This window comes from Ambystoma mexicanum, chromosome 5p (genome assembly GCF_040938575.1).
Source record: "Ambystoma mexicanum isolate Mex_15411 chromosome 5p, UKY_AmexF1_1, whole genome shotgun sequence".
NCBI lineage: Eukaryota > Metazoa > Chordata > Amphibia > Caudata > Ambystomatidae > Ambystoma > Ambystoma mexicanum.
In genome coordinates, this window is record NC_090930.1 from 554,724,559 (window position 1) to 554,741,273 (window position 16,715).

Sequence of the window (16,715 nt, forward strand, 5' to 3'; positions counted from 1 at the left end):
AACACATTTTCATGCTGGCTGTGCCTATACATGTCCATGCATGCTGCACCAATATATGCTAGTATTACCATATATTGACCCCCAGCCAGTAAAAAATGCTGAGCCACAGAAAGAAAGTATATCCAGACTGGGTAGACCAAGATAGGTCAGTGTACCAAGTAATCACACTTATGTTTGCTTTTACCCTTTGATGCAAAGTACAAACATGCCATGACACACACATACAATTTGGCTAGACTAGAGCCAGCAGTGGAGGCCAGTCTAACCACATAATAACACTCATCATATTTTCTTTACCCTTAATGCCATGTAAAAAATGCCATGCCACTGTAAGAAAGTATATGCAGACTGACACTAGTAATGCCACTCTGCATATTCTTTCTTAATGTGGCATGGTATTTTTTACGTGCCATCAAGGGTAATGCAAACATGATAATTGTTATCACCTGCATTTGATGGCCTCACAATGTGACCATGCTGACTGACAGGAGAAGACTCGCTCCTCTCCTGTCAGGCAGCATGTCTACGCTGATAGCGCAATAATGGGAGGCAGCGAGGCCAGTGTTATGGTGCAAATAATGCACAGGGAGGACTGTGCTTCCTATTACTATGGCGAGAGGGCAGAACCCCTAAACCAAACTAGAGGGCCACCACTGGTGAAGCACATCATTATATTAATGTTGAGCATCCCCTCATCACGTTTTATCCCATGACCCTTTGTTTTAGAAACACATCATTGGAAAATGCTTCCTTCCTCTTCTGTGTTAATAAACTTGAGGCATTCTTCTGTATAACGAACCTTCATTTCTAGGCAGTGGAGGGATTCATGTTCTATGTTTGTAACATGATTCCTACAAGATGCACTATATCCACCATTGCTTTTTGTGTGTTTGTTGTTGTTACAGTTGTCTAAAGAAAGCTGTACAATGTCCACAGCTAAAAAATAGACAGAATTAAGGAAGATATTAGGAAATTAAAATATACTTAGAGAAAGAGATGCATGAGTTTTAACCATCACATTACATGCTGTCAGGTTATGTGGGGAGGTGGGGGGCAGATTGACTGAGGAGGAGTAGTGGGTTGAGGACATCTCTGGGGTTCAGTCCCCATATGAAGGTGTTTTCCATTGAAGTCAGGGTTCAACTACTTGGGCTTGGCAGACCCACTTGATCAGCTTGCCATTCAACCTGTAAGTGAATCACGTGAACACCATGTATTGTGATCGGTCCATAAGAGCTGCTGATCCTAACACAGTCATCAGCAGTCTAAACAGTCTAAAACCAACCCGGAAAGTAGGGTGGTAAGTAAAGTGAAGTAAAACGTTGAAAATGGTGGGGGAGGGGAGCAGGCAAAAGGTGAGTGCTCTCTGTTATGTTTCGGAATATAGTGGACGGTGGGCAGCGATTTTATCATTGAATATTCACAGCACCTTCTTTCAGTGCAGAATATTCAACGATGACATTCACTGAGCATTTAAATATTTAAAAAAAGATGGTTGATTTGGGAGATGGGATAATGTGCAGTGTGGTGCACCAGCTTTTTGCGGTGTGAAGTGCAGTAAAATAATTGTGGTAAAAAATCTGCTGTAAAAAATGGCCAGTACGAACAAATGGAACCGTGCTGGATAATGGGGCGGAGCATCAGAAGGGCAGTGTGGCACTGATGGGGCGCGGCTAGGGTGGCAGAGAGGGAGAGGAGATAATCACGAGGTTCATTTCCCTTGCAGTCTGCAAAAAAGCTGCTATTTGAACATGGGGCCAGATTCTTAGTTAGACATGGAGATGTTTTGTTTAACATAGGAAGAGTAAAGTATGAAGCGTTAGTTGAATGCGTTTATCACACATGATGAGATATTTCACATAGCCCCTATCATATGTTGACTCTTCTCTTACTGATATCTGACTGCACATTAAGAAATGGTTCCCCAGCTTCTGTTCTTCTAGTAGACATATACTCGTGTGTGAGACATCCACAATGCCTCATTAAACCAAGTGCAGCTTCCTACAGTCATCATTTAAATGGGAAGGCGCCGTGGCAGCAAATAACTGCCCCCCCCCCCGATTTTGCATAAATATGGTGTCAATGTAGAAACACATTCCGAATGCCAACACATTAAGGGCGAGAAAATGACTGATCAGTTCAGCTCATTGACTTACATAGTCATTTATTGGCAGGTCTTCCTCGGTGAGGCTGCGAGCCTGGCGCTTGACTCCTGACACTTGCTGCTCTTTGGTTTCTTTGGATGGAGTCTCGTCCCCTGCTTCAGCTCCTTCCTCAAAGTCCACAAATTCGGGTGCTAAAAGAAAACAATTGAAACAGACACAGATGTCTTCAACAGTTACCCGTGTAAGAAAGACAACTACACGTTTCTTTGATATCATAAAACATGGATCCGTATTTTATAAACCACTTCCCCATTGCATCCTGTTCAACATGCGTCCATTCATAGGGTTTAGTCTAAAACACCCATGATTCGACACCACGGACTATGCTGGCTGGGGCTAAAGAGAATTGAAGTCCAAAACACGTGGAGGTCCACACAATGAGTGCTATGAAAACGTGGTATGCATCAGTAACAGAAATAATGCATTTAAATTGGGGATGTTTTGAAGCAGTACATGCTGCCTTTGCGCTGTCAACCATCACCAACCAAAAAACCTTTAGCTAGTCACTTGTACCCTCATATGCAAATATACTGCAATATGCAGCAATAATATGTTTTGAAGCACCAGGTAGCACGTACAGCGCCCTATGTCCTGGTGAAGACATATACACTCAGGTAAAGATTCACTTGCTCAAGAACAGCCATCACATGCACAGACCTGGATTCCTATGTGCAGTTATTCAAGTACATGCACAGGTGCAGATATAATATGCCAGAAACAGCTATCATGTGGGACCTCGTGAGCCACTGTGATGTAGCCAGGTATATGACATACTGACATCCTCGTGTGTAAGGACAGATTAGGTATGCAATGTTTCCTATGCACGTGCACTCAAGCATTGCCCATTTGGCTCTGACCTGGAGGCGAACTTGCAGTGATGGCTACTGGATGGAGATGTGCTGTGTGTGATTTGGCTGGCATGGCTTTTTCTGCTTTCACATTTTTGGTGAACTTTTTTTTCTAGTCTTTTAAATCCACCGTAACTTTGGCAACACATTATCCAAGGAAACATAAAAACCCACCCTCAAACAAGATGCGCATAGTTAACTATTAGCTTTGAACGTCACTTTCCAGTGGCCAACCCTCAGTTTAATATCGCATGTAATAATTCCCCCTCGCACTTTGAGAATAGAAACAAACTAGTTTGCAATAACCATTTTACTTGATCAGATATTAGTACCTGGCGCGGGTGGTGGGAGTGGCTGCCTCCCAACCAATCAAGAGGCTCAGAATGGGGGCTTTCCCACACAGTAAAGCCCCCACTCAGTGCCTCCTTGGAAGCGGGAGGCACCATCTTCCACTCCGGGAATCGGGTAATTGCGCCCACACTCCCTTTCCCCTCCTTCCCCCCATACCCCACCCTCAATGTCCACATACCCCATGTGCCCCCACTTACCTTGCACTTCTCCATCCTGCGCCGACGCCCGGAACACTCAGTGTTCCCGGCGCATCTGCCATGAAAATGGAGAAGGGACTATGAGTAGTTCCCTTCTTCCTGATCCATGGTGGCCATCTTGGTTTGTAGTTTTTTTCCAAGTTGAGCAACGGGAAACATGCTGTTTCTCAACTAGGAATAAAAACTATCAGTATCCTAGTTTAATGTGCTGGTATACTAATAGCAATAAACTCCTTGCTGGGGGCGGGGGAGTTACTGACCCAGATGGCATCATAATAATGTGACAGGTGACCCCTTACTTGAATTACGAGGGGACTGCACCTGCACTTCAATCTAAATTAAGTGTAAAATATGCCTTTACTCTATATGTTAGCACACAACTTGACGGTGATGGTAATACAGAAAAAGAGATCAAATAATTTACAGTAGAGAATTGTGCTTTTAACCCACATCCACCCTAAAATCAAAAGCTGCAGAAGTTCTCAAAATCAAGTTTAAAACCAAACAATTTACTGTACTCATTTCTCAGAAAGTGATTCTCCATACTCGCACTGATTTATATCCAAAATGTTGGACACGACCTATGATAAACTACTGGCACCTAACATGGTCTTAGACACTACTTGACTACAAGCTTTGGTGATGGTGGATGTGTTGCAAGTAATTGTTAAGGCTTGTGTGCCTGAGGACTTCTGTTGTTTTGGAATGCTGGGACAGTTGGGCCTAACTTACTATTTTCAAAGAATCGTGTTCAAACTCACAACAACCCAGTGTCATGTGTGCAATAAAGAACAAATATCAATTACTGCTGCAAACAATAATCAAAGGACTTGTTATTCCACATTTCAGTGAGAGATCTCTATGGCTTCCAGAGATCCCACTTTGCAGGTGAAAAGCCGTGCTGTGCTAATGCTACCTGATGTTTTCATTTGAGCAATAACAACGCTTTCCTGTTTTCCGTTGACACTGATAAAGCCTGGAAGAAAACCACTAGGGAGAAAAGGTGTTTCTTCAGTTGCAAACGAAAAGCACTGCTTTTCCTCCGGTAGTGACTTAGCAGCAGCAACATTGTGAGAATCCTGGGGTATAACTATACGAGGGGCAGCTGTGTGGGGTCTGCCCTCACTAATTTGTGTTGTGGGAGCGAGATGAGGGGTCTCTCTACTTTCCCCATTCCCAGACTGCCCAGGAATACCAAACACACCCAGAAGCTGAGCAAGACCGCAAAGAACACTTATTAGTAGAAAGGGTGAGCACCTCCACACCCTTCTTCTCCTGGTCTTGACTATGTGCACAACCCCTTCTTCTCCAGGCCCAAACCCTGTGCACTGACAGAGCAAATACCATGTTACTTTTGTTTTGTGAGTATTTTTCAGACGTCAGGGGTATTGTTTGGAAATTGTAGCTGATTTAGAGCTGGTTTTGTGACCAAGAATTCATGTGGCTCCAAAAATACAAACACCTCAAAATTACCACAATTCCTGAAAATAGCACCTGAGCACTGACACATGCTATTTTAGCAAGTGCATTTTCAGTGACAATGATTGTTCAGACCATACAAACATGACGTAGATGGCCTATGGATACAAATACAGGCCCTCCAAAAAAGCAGCTAAACCATTGCTCAAGGGCTATTGTGAGGAATTATAGCCCATTTTAATCTGTTTCTAGTTTTGAAGTCAAGTGGATCTCTAGCCACAAGCAATGCTCAAAACTAGCCACAATTTCTCAAAATAACCTCTGACTTTCTTTGCAGAGTCTGCATTTGTGCCGCCAGTGAATCATTGCAATTTTTCCCATGTGTGTAGTGACTGATCTTGGCCATTGGAGATACCACAAAACAGTTACCTCATTGTGTTGCTAAACAGGTATTCAGCAGTGGTCCAGGGTTATTCTTTGGAATTATGGTTAATTAAGAGGTATTTTTGGGACCACTATTTCACTTGACTCCATATACAGAAACGGCTCAAATTGGCCACAATTCTCCGACAAAGCCCCTAAGCTCCTTACACATACTTTCTAGCAGTTTCCATGGTCACTCTGTTCTGGTTCTCCACGTGTGGATTTTCAGATTTTGTTTTGACTATAAAAGTGCATGGAACCCTGACAGCAATGGTCATGTTGGGATATGTGACTTCTGTACTGCCCTAATCACGTCAACAAAACAGGGTATTATTTTAGCTTATGGAAGTCAAACATTCACAAATAAGGGCACTTTGCAAATATGGGCACCTTACTGTAACACCAGAAATGGAAATCAATTTAATCAAGTGCAGACATTGCAGACTGAGCTCATTTTCCAACTTGAACTCTAACATAGGCATGTGATCAAGATCAGCCTGTCAAAATTGCCAGTCCCTCAATCTTTCAAAATTGTAAGTCCCAAAGAATAATTTAGTTCTCAGGGTACACTCTTCAAAAAAGCCTCACTATTAGTTTAACTGGCTATACTGTTGCTTCTTATACAATAATAATGACCATTGATATACTTCACACCACCAAGTCATTAGTTTCTTCGCTCATTAATGGCAACATCCTTGGAAAAGGACGGGCCACTTCTAATCTCAGTCTTCTTCCGGATGTGTGCATCTTCCTGGTAGCTCCTAATGCACATCCACTATCTATGCCATGGTACGTGCAGCTTCAATGTTACTTCTGTCTCCTGTATCCATGCTTGAGCCCTGGTACATTTTTTGAGGCTGCTAGTCTGAGTTCTTTGCCTAAAGTTTAGATCATATCTACCCTGATCATGGAAACAATTCCTGAAAATAGCACCTGAGCACTGACACATGCTATTTTAGCAAGTGCATTTTCAGTGACAATGATTGTTCAGACCATACAAACATGACGTAGATGGCCTATGGATACAAATACAGGCCCTCCAAAAAAGCAGCTAAACCATTGCTCAAGGGCTATTGTGAGGAATTATAGCCCATTTTAATCTGTTTCTAGTTTTGAAGTCAAGTGGATCTCTAGCCACAAGCAATGCTCAAAACTAGCCACAATTTCTCAAAATAACCTCTGACTTTCTTTGCAGAGTCTGCATTTGTGCCGCCAGTGAATCATTGCAATTTTTCCCATGTGTGTAGTGACTGATCTTGGCCATTGGAGATACCACAAAACAGTTACCTCATTGTGTTGCTAAACAGGTATTCAGCAGTGGTCCAGGGTTATTCTTTGGAATTATGGTTAATTAAGAGGTATTTTTGGGACCACTATTTCACATGACTCCATATACAGAAACGGCTCAAATTGGCCACAATTCTCCGACAAAGCCCCTAAGCTCCTTACACATACTTTCTAGCAGTTTCCATGGTCACTCTGTTCTGGTTCTCCACGTGTGGATTTTCAGATTTTGTTTTGACTTGAAAAGTGCATGGAACCCTGACAGCAATGGTCATGTTGGGATATGTGACTTCTGTACTGCCCTAATCACGTCAACAAAACAGGGTATTATTTTAGCTTATGGAAGTCAAACATTCACAAATAAGGGCACTTTGCAAATATGGGCACCTTACTGTAACACCAGAAATGGAAATCAATTTAATCAAGTGCAGACATTGCAGACTGAGCTCATTTTCCAACTTGAACTCTAACATAGGCATGTGATCAAGATCAGCCTGTCAAAATTGCCAGTCCCTCAATCTTTCAAAATTGTAAGTCCCAAAGAATAATTTAGTTCTCAGGGTACACTCTTCAAAAAAGCCTCACTATTAGTTTAACTGGCTATACTGTTGCTTCTTATACAATAATAATGACCATTGATATACTTCACACCACCAAGTCATTAGTTTCTTCGCTCATTAATGGCAACATCCTTGGAAAAGGACAGGCCACTTCTAATCTCAGTCTTCTTCCGGATGTGTGCATCTTCCTGGTAGCTCCTAATGCACATCCACTATCTATGCCATGGTACGTGCAGCTTCAATGTTACTTCTGTCTCCTGTATCCATGCTTGAGCCCTGGTACATTTTTTGAGGCTGCTAGTCTGAGTTCTTTGCCTAAAGTTTAGATCATATCTACCCTGATCATGGAAGGATGATGTGACACTTTAAATTCCATGTTCATTATTCCGATTCTAACACCCATCAAAGGGGCCAGGGGACTTCACGTGTTTGCCCATTCCTATTTTAATAACTACTTTGGGTTATGATCGTGGGGCGACAAGAGATTATTAATCACTTTGTGACAAATTGACATCTGCCCTGCAGGAGTACAAGGAGGAACAGAGGCTAAAGCGCCTACTCAGCCTAACACAATCATAATGTTGAAACAGGCACAATTAAGGATATACTTCCTTTGCCTTTTGTGGTAACGTGGGCCGAGGGAAGGCTATACTCTCAATAGGGGTGTGAATGTGGTTCCATAGCAACCCAAACAGCGAAATATAACAGTTCAAAATAAAGGAATGTCCAACCAGGGTTCAACAAAAATATATACTTTAATCAAACACAAATTGTACAATAATAACTAACTAGAACACACTGTAAAAGTCCATTCCTGTAGAAGGAACAAAGACTATGCAAAGATAGAATAGATGCAGCACTCTGGGTAATAGGTGGCAGGAGAAATGTCAATTAAAATACCTCAGTGTTCTAAAAGGATATTTCTTGCTGTTGCAAAAAGGGATTAAAATGACCTAGGCAGTTGTTAGGGTCCAAAGATGGACTGGGGGGAAAGGCGGGTGGGGGTTGGCGGGGGGTCAGATATAATTCAGTAATAACTTTGCAAACGCCTTGGAGGTTTGACGGTACTGAACCAGCCTTCTCTGCATCATCGTAGGTTCTTTTCAGTTTGAGGGTGCAGCAGTCACGGTGGACCACCGGCAAGCTGGCGTTTGATTCGTGGTCGAACCAGACTTTTCTGCAGCTTTGAAGCATCTACACGAGCTGTGTGGATTGGGTGGTCACTAGGTTCGATTCCACGGTTGAGGGTTGACGACGGCGAGCTGGAAACAGGATGTGCAGGCAAGTTGATTCGATGCAGAGGCTCGGAGGACACTGTTCGAGGGGGACACCAGGGTGGGGTTAATTGACTTACAGGAGCAGCGATGAAGAAGCTGGTGGTCTGAACAGTGCTTTGAGCAATTCAATGCAGTGGTAGTTTGAGCCAAGTCAATGACATGTTTCAGCTGGCGCAAACAGAGTCAAACAGGAAAACCACCGTTTGAGGAGCGATGAACACCACAGACAGAATCAAAGGTTTCTGGTGGGTCACTTGGCACTAAACATGATCGAATAATGCCTCACAGTGGATCAATGTTGAAAAAACACAGGCATCTTGGCTGTTCTGGCTTTCAGGACCAGTGGATCCTACTCCTGGGTCTCAAAGGTCATGATTAGTCCTTCTCTCGGGCTCCCAAACATCAGAAGGCTGGCACACACCTTCAGGGATCCTGCATCATGGTAACATCCTAGGCAACAGTGTGGCTGGCAGAGATGTAGAGCTTGATCCTGCAGTAGAGTTCACCCCCAATGGTCCATGGGCATGGTTCGGAGAGATATCTCACCTCTGTCTTGGAACACCTGCATTTACCTCACATTTGGAGTACTTAAGAAAGGACTGCTTTCCTAGCACGGTCCTACACAATCTTTGTCTATGTCGAGAGATGATTCAAAGAAGTGGTCAGGGACACTTTCATTTAAAGGAAAAGGCCCACAGGTGATTGAACTAAAGCTAGCCTGCACTAGTTGTCCAATCCCTGATCTTGAAATTAGTAGATTTTGCCCAAAGTGCTTTGCTCTAGAGTAAGTAAAGGGGACAGGAAGGAGAAAGAGAGAGGCAGAGAGAAACACGATGGTGGAAGTTTTCCCCCACTGTTACAGAGGTCTCCTGTCTACACTAGCCCCATCCTTTTCCTTCTACTAGGAACAAAGGCCTTTAGAAATGCAGCACCCTGGTTTGAAGCTACTCCCTCTGAATTGGTGTGCTCCTCTGATGCCTGTGTAACCCCTTCCCCCAATTGACCTTGTCCGGTGGGGGGTTATTGATATATGCATGGGGTTCATAAAACAGGAGCTAATAGGGAAAAGAAAAGACCAACACACTAGTGTTTTTACAAGTTCTTTATGTAATGTGTATGTGTTTAACTTTCAAGACGTACCCAAAGATATCAAGTTCCCCAAAAGGGGGGGGGGACACATGGAACCTTGAGGCCATGCACAATAGGAAGATCTCCGCTACCAATAGGGAATGAATGGACTTGGGAAGATTCTGAAAAGGAATCAAGAAAAAGACTTCTGGAAAGTGACAGTTGAAGGGGAAAGAAGACATAAGGAGACAAGTAAAGAGAGAAAATAAGAAGTAAGGAGAGAGAGAAGAAAAGAAATCAGCACTTACTGGCAGAGCTGTGGGGTCTCGAGCATCCCCCCAGTGCATCCTGAAGTGTTGAGCCAGGGCGCTTATGTTAACTGCAGCCCAGTGAGGTTTTGAAGCCCCAGGGCACATGTGGGGAGCGGCCTGGGTGAAATAACAACACCACCTGAGGCTGTGTGTGTGGGCTGACCCTACGATGGAAGTGTGGCCTGCAAGGCAACGGCCTGGCCCAGGCCAGACCAGAGGAGCTACGAGGAACAAGAAGCCTGGGCCGTGACATACCGGTTGTCCAGGGAAGTAACACCCCTGCTCAGGGCCACATGAGATGCATACCCCAACCAGGAGGTGGCCTGCAGGGATACGGACTGGGTGGACCTGAGAAGGCGAAAGTCCTGGGTCAAATGGCGCACAGCAGCCAGGGTTCAGATAGGGTCAGCCTGAGGGGGAACACCACCCGCCCCATGGCCAGACGGGGTAGGTGGTGAAGAATGAAGATACCAACTGCACCAGCAGATTGCGTGGGTGTCCAACTGACACTTTTCCCCACCTTTGGAAAGAAACAGGCAAGCAACACCATAGAGGACAGTGAAGTGCGTTCAAAGTCCCATTAATAAACACTGCCATGAAGGAAATTAGGACTTGGAGAGTCCAGCAATAATACACAACACTACCACGAAGGAAATTGGAGCTGTTTTAGTGCAATAAAGTCAACAGCGAAAGTGGGCTTCTCTAGCTCATATTGTCAATCTTCACACTGCCACAGAGGAAATGGGGTTGCTTTATCCACTAGTATTAGTAGGAGACACTCTGTAAAGGGGAAGGGAAATCCTCCCGTGGCAGCTACCTGTGACAGAGCGTGGAAAATACAAAGTGAAAAAGGACAAGGACAGACAGGAAGAAACAGGAAAAGAAGGTACTGTGTTTTGGGGACATTTAAACCTGACTGACAAGTGGATAAGTAACCATTTAGGGCAGACTGCAACTGCCAAAGCTCTTGAGGGGAATATATTGGAATGTGTAGTGGGAAAGGAGTTGGAGGTTGGGAATGAGGGTATCATGCCCAAAGAAGGTGTGCATAGAGATGGGTTTGTGCAAAGAGAATCTATTGCTCTGATTAATGTATCAACAAACAATGAAAGAGAATCTAAACTGGGGCATGTATGGAACAAAAGAAATGTTTTTATAGAAGAGCTTGTAAGGGTCAAAAACTTCACCTCTGGTGTACTTTACCCGAAGATGGTGGCCCATCTCCTGTACATCTCCTGTATCTGACACCTTTAAATTGTAGGTTGCTCAGCGCCTCTGGTGTGGGATGGTGGGGTGGTTCCATTGTGGCCCATTTCTGGCATGGGGTCATTTTAGTATTACACCCTCCCCTCCCCCCGGGCTTGGGCCAAAACACCAGGGGTTACACCTGGGCACAGCACAGCTGCCTGTAGTGCAAAGAGATCAAAGGCGGGGCATGGCCATTAAGGTTCCTGTCCTGTCAGCGCTCTGATGCCCATGGGTTTAAGCACTATACAATAAATAAATACATTTGGCAGGATCAGCATGTCTAGCCAGAATACACATCACCTTCCACAACTGAGCTGACTCATAGGAGCAGACACATGTGTGATATCATATTGGATGTCGCTGCAATAATCATGAGTAGTGCCATGCACCTTGCCTTAACCCAGGCATACCTTGTATATAGATTTCAACCAGCCACCATCATGGGCTGCTTATGATCATCATAGTTTTGGTACAGGGGTACATATCCTAAAGACGCAGCTGTCATTGGAGCGTTCAAATAGGTAACTGTGACCTCTGGACCTGCTCTGTGCCACTGGTAAAGCATGCGCTGCAAATCAGGATACTAAAGCAGCAGGGCACATATACACACTGTGCTTTTGGCATGGAATCTATAAAAAAGGGCAATCTGAGATTGAATCAAAAGCCACCTGCCCCATAGCACCAAAATGTGTCTCTTTCCCTGAGTGGGTAGAACACATCGCTGTCAGACATTCTAGGATAGGGCTGTTCGTAGAGTGAGCAGCTGAAGCACACTCATCACACTCCCTCAAAATTCTCAAAATTCACACTGTGAAAATAGGAACAGCTGCTAAACGTCCATCATGCATCGTGTAGCATTTATTTTCGTTTTGTTAAGCTAGCATATGTGCTGTGACTCTTGTATCCTCACATGCTGCACAGCGCACACTCAAACCTTCTAGCCAGGGCATGGTAAACAATGGACCCACATGACACAGCTTTACTGTGGCCTTTGCACTGATGTTGTTGTGCTCATTAACCTTTCCCCACCTCCCTGATGATTTGCCCATCCCCACACTAATACATCTATCCATAGAGGTGGATTTATTAATCCATTCATCTATATCACACTTATGCATTTATGCACCCATGCACCCTCACACTATCAAAGGTGTTTAATACCATCTTCAAAAATGGTTTTTCATCATTCGAGCACCATGCCCTTACCGATTCATTAATCCCCATAATCATTCATCCACACAATCTCCCTGACTCTCATTCATCCACCAGCCCACACATTTGTATTCATTCACAACTCATCTGCTTAAGTGTGTTTTAGGCAGAAACCTGTGCAGTTCCCTTAGGGACTTTAAGACTAAAGGTGTTGGCAGTGAACCCACTTGGTAGCAGTCTGTACCACCCAGATTTACCTGGTAGCTGTGGCTGAGCAGTCAGACTTCTCTCAAGAAGAGTTAGAAAGTATGCAAAGTATACACAATAGGCACTCAGATACACCAATACAAGCAAACACTTACCAGAGCTTTGGTATCAAAGTATATAATTATTTATTTAAAAACACACTGTTTGAAACACTCCAGCACTCTTATTGTAAAATATCCTAAACACAGTTACTATTGTAATATATACACCCCTTTTCCCTTATCAGATAACTCACAGTAAAACACCACTTATTTTCATACAGAGGTGAGCGCTTAACTAGCTGGCACTCAAATAAGGTTGTGAGAAAGGGAGGGAAAAAGACAGAATATGGAAAGATACACCACTCTAAGATTCAGGAACACTGTTAGCAAGGCAGAAGAGCAAAAAGTCACTGGTGAGCCAAAGTCCAAAGGCTGGGCCCACTCTTAGAGAGAGCAGAGCACAAATGCGCCCAAGATCACACAGTTACACTAGGCTTAGAAAGTCTTGCAGAGAGTTCCAAAAAGAGTTTAGAGAGGCTTAGGAAAGTTTAGCCAGGGTGTCCCAGGCTAACCCAGGTTTGAAAGCCGGGGGGTAAATCTACCCCGTACAGTCGGTAGCAAGGGAAACCAGGCAGGACACGGTACCTTATGTGGGAAGGATCCTCCAGCGGTGGCAGTTGTTCCCTGCAGTGGGTGCAAGTCACGTCGTCGTCCAGGGGATGAGAAGATCTCGACTTGGAGGAAAGATGAAGGTCGTTGCAGTGCCAGGGAAGAAACCAGCCGCAGAGTTTTCCGGTTAAAGGTGGTACCTTTGTTTCACGGTCGTGGTAAAACGTGGTATCCCGGTTGCCGGGGTGCTTGGCACAGGCAAGGCGGCCACGAGGTACTTCGGGAAGGTGAAAAGATGGTGAAACTGGTTATCCCCACCAGTCAAAGGAAGAAGACTCTCCGGCGGGAGATCTCTTCTGTCGTTGGGAAAAGTGGTGAGACGGTCCAGCAGGGCTCCACCGGTGGTGGTGTCGTGGCAGGTTGGCTCAGCTTCTCCCTCGTCGGATTCTTAGGTCCTGTGGCGACTTCTGAAGTTCCCATCCCCAAAGCCCTGCTTTTATGCAGAAAACCCCCATTCACTCAGCCTAGCTGTCACTCAAACATGCTAAGTGGTGAGCCGGCCGGTTCACCACTTGGGCCAATCAGGACGGAGTGCGACTTGAGTTGCCTAGGCAACTCAGTCCAGGGTGCCTAAATTCCCCTCCACCCCTCCTAAGTACCCCAGACAGAGTGGCACCACTTTGGAGGGCTTCTGTGGAGAAGCCCGCCAAAAAGTGGAACAAAGGGCTCGACTTGGGTTGGAGTCACAGGAGAGAACACAAACACCATTTTAGAATCAAGTTTTGGCAAAAAATACCAACTGGAGAATTAATATTAATTAAATAAACCGGCGGTATGTTCGAGGCTACCGTAAATAATTAAATACATAGTAGCCTAAAACAATGGGAAATCCCATAGGAAAATATTCGCGGTTGAATATAAAAAGTAGTATCCACTGCCACCAGCCAAAACTCGATCAGGGGGGACAGAGACGTGCCCCCTTGACTAACAGACCCCGGGGCAATTGAATTGCCCCAGCCAGTACGTCCACAATAGTAGTCAGTCCCAGGGTATGGAGTCTATACTGGGGGGTCACTATGACACCCCTGTGTTACTGCACTGAGGGTGCTGTGTAACACACATCACAAAAACACATGAAGCCCTAAGGAGTAAAAGACCCCATAGCCCATTAAACACATCTAGATTCAAAGAAACACACTCAAATCACGTCCAAGAGTGAGGGTAAAAGAGTCTCACTCTTGGCAGGAGAAGCAAAATAAGCCCCAAAAATCCAGCAAAGCTGCTGGGGGACTCACTAGGTTAGGAAATTCAGCCTAAACAGAGAATTCTCCCTAACACTCGCCCCCCCCAGACTAAGGGACAGGAGGATTTAATCCACTCCTGGATGAACCTCATACTTCTAGTCGATGACATACATCCTAGAGAGTCCATCAGCATTTTGATGGTGACACCTTGACCTATGTTCTATGGCCCAATCAAAGGTTTTCCTTTGTAAGCTATCCTTTGAGGAACATCAGTCTTTTTAAAGTTATAGGGGATCTGGTTGACCAGTCCCTCAGAAGTTAGTGCAACTTCTGAACCTGTGTTAGGCTTTTTCAAGGGGTCCTTATAAAGGATTCCCTTAGATCTAGAGGGGCCTCCAAGGTTCCTCACCACCTCTCTTGTGGGAGCAGTTTGGGTTTTAGGCCTCTTGGTTGGAGGGGTTGGGGTTAGGCAATGTACCTGCTTCCCCTTCCTCTTAGATCTAACCTTACCTACTTTAGGAGTTTCCCCCCTAATATTAGGATTTGGGTTGGAGTCTTCAGTAGAAGGTCCAACAGTCTGAAGGTTTTTGGCCTTAGACTTTTCTTTCCTGGTTTCCCACCAGCATTGAGAATTACCAGTTCTCTTAGGCCTCGGTAAGGGTCCAGTAGGTCTATCCTCCTCTTCCTCAGAAGCAGGGGGGGTCACAGAGTCTGAAACTGGGGAAACAATGATGGAGCTTGGTTGGGGCTCCCATTTCCCTAATGTACTAGCCTGAAATGTGCCTGGGTTAAAGGTCAACTTATTAACACCAGGGCTTGTAGTGGGGGTCTCAGTAGAGGTTCCCACAGGCTTAGAGTGGTCCCTTAAGGTGGCCTCTCTAGCCAATTTGGTTAGGTTCTGGTTCTCCATACTGGGAGGCCTGGGGGTATGTGACACTACTCCTAGAGTTCTCAGGTCATTCCCCAACAGGACTTTCCCAGGCACCTCAGTCTGCTCACTGACAGGGATCCTCACTGTCATGTTGTTACATTGAATGAGGGCTGGTAGAATAGGAACCATCTGGACAGGGCCTCCAGACATTTTAGTTGGACCTTTGGGTGCTCTAACCACAACCTCAGGTTGAAAGAAGCTTTCATCCACTACTGTTCTGCTGGCCCCAGTGTCTCTCCTGGCAGGAGTATCCTGGCCATTGACAAGAACACTGTCCACATAATACACCTTAGAGTTAGCAGGTAGGGAGTTATACACAACCCTATTTGGGGACTAACCAGACCCATAGACTCTAAGTTTACAGTTGCTTGAAGACCCAAGGGTTCTTCAGCAAAGAGTTCAAAGCGGGCACTAGCCATCTGTACTTCATCCTCAGGAGTGAAGGCTAAGGAGACTGTGCTGATCCCTGCAGGTTTACCCTTGCATCTGGGATCCCCTTTGATATGGTCAGTAGCCTTACAGATATAGCATTGTCCAAATGCTCTCTGAAAGGGTGGCTTGTTCTGAACTCCTTCTGGTTGTTGACAGAAGGTACACTAGCCTGATTCGGTTTACCCTGGGGCTTACCCTGGTTATTTTGTTGTTTGTGGCCCTCTTTGGTATGGGAGGTATTAGAATTCTCTGGATTCACTTTAGGTGACTGCTTTCCCTCATCCTTCTTCTGAGTGACCCCTGAATCCTTGTGAGTGGCCCTGTTGGCAACCCACAAGTCAGCAGCCTTAGCTAGTTTTCTGGAATCTAATTCCTTTGAATCAGCCAAGTGCTGTCTGAGCTCAGGAGAGCAGGCATCATAAATTGACTCCAACATAAAAAGATTCTTCATACCTTCATAAGTGTTCACCTTGTAACCCTTAATCCATCCCACTAAGTTTTTCAAACATTCACTCACCCAGGTAGCCCAAGGGGTACCATCATTCTTTTTGAGGGTCCAAAACCTCTTAAGATACTGGGAAGGGGTCTTCCCAAATCTAGCTATTAGAGCTAGTTTCACACATTCATACTCTTTCCTATCCTCCTCCCCCAACTCCGTTACCACATCAGTTGCAACAGGGGGAAGCCTAGAAAACAACCAGGTGAGTAAGTCATTTCCTGTGATGTTCTGGAGCCCATGATTATATTCAAACAGAGACAACCAATCCAACACATCCAACCTAGGCTCATACATGCTAACCAATTCTTTAGGAATCCGGGGTCTTTTAGGACTGGAACTTCTAGAGGAGCCAGAGAGAGAAGCATTTTCGACAGATAATTTCTTCATTTCTAGCTCATGCTTAAGCTCCATTTCCCTTAGCCTTAGTTCTTGATTCATTTCCTGATGTC

At 44.9% G+C, this 16,715-nt stretch overlaps 1 protein-coding gene across 1 annotated transcript in view; it reads right to left on the minus strand.

Moving 5' to 3' along the window:
• The window catches only part of TNMD (tenomodulin), a 526,836-nt gene that overhangs the window by 151,919 nt on the left and 358,202 nt on the right, over window positions 1–16,715 (minus strand). Inside the window, exon 6 of the mRNA XM_069612982.1 lies at window positions 2,157–2,296. Coding sequence (XP_069469083.1) covers window positions 2,157–2,296 — 140 coding nt within the window. The remainder of the gene's footprint in view (window positions 1–2,156; window positions 2,297–16,715) is intronic.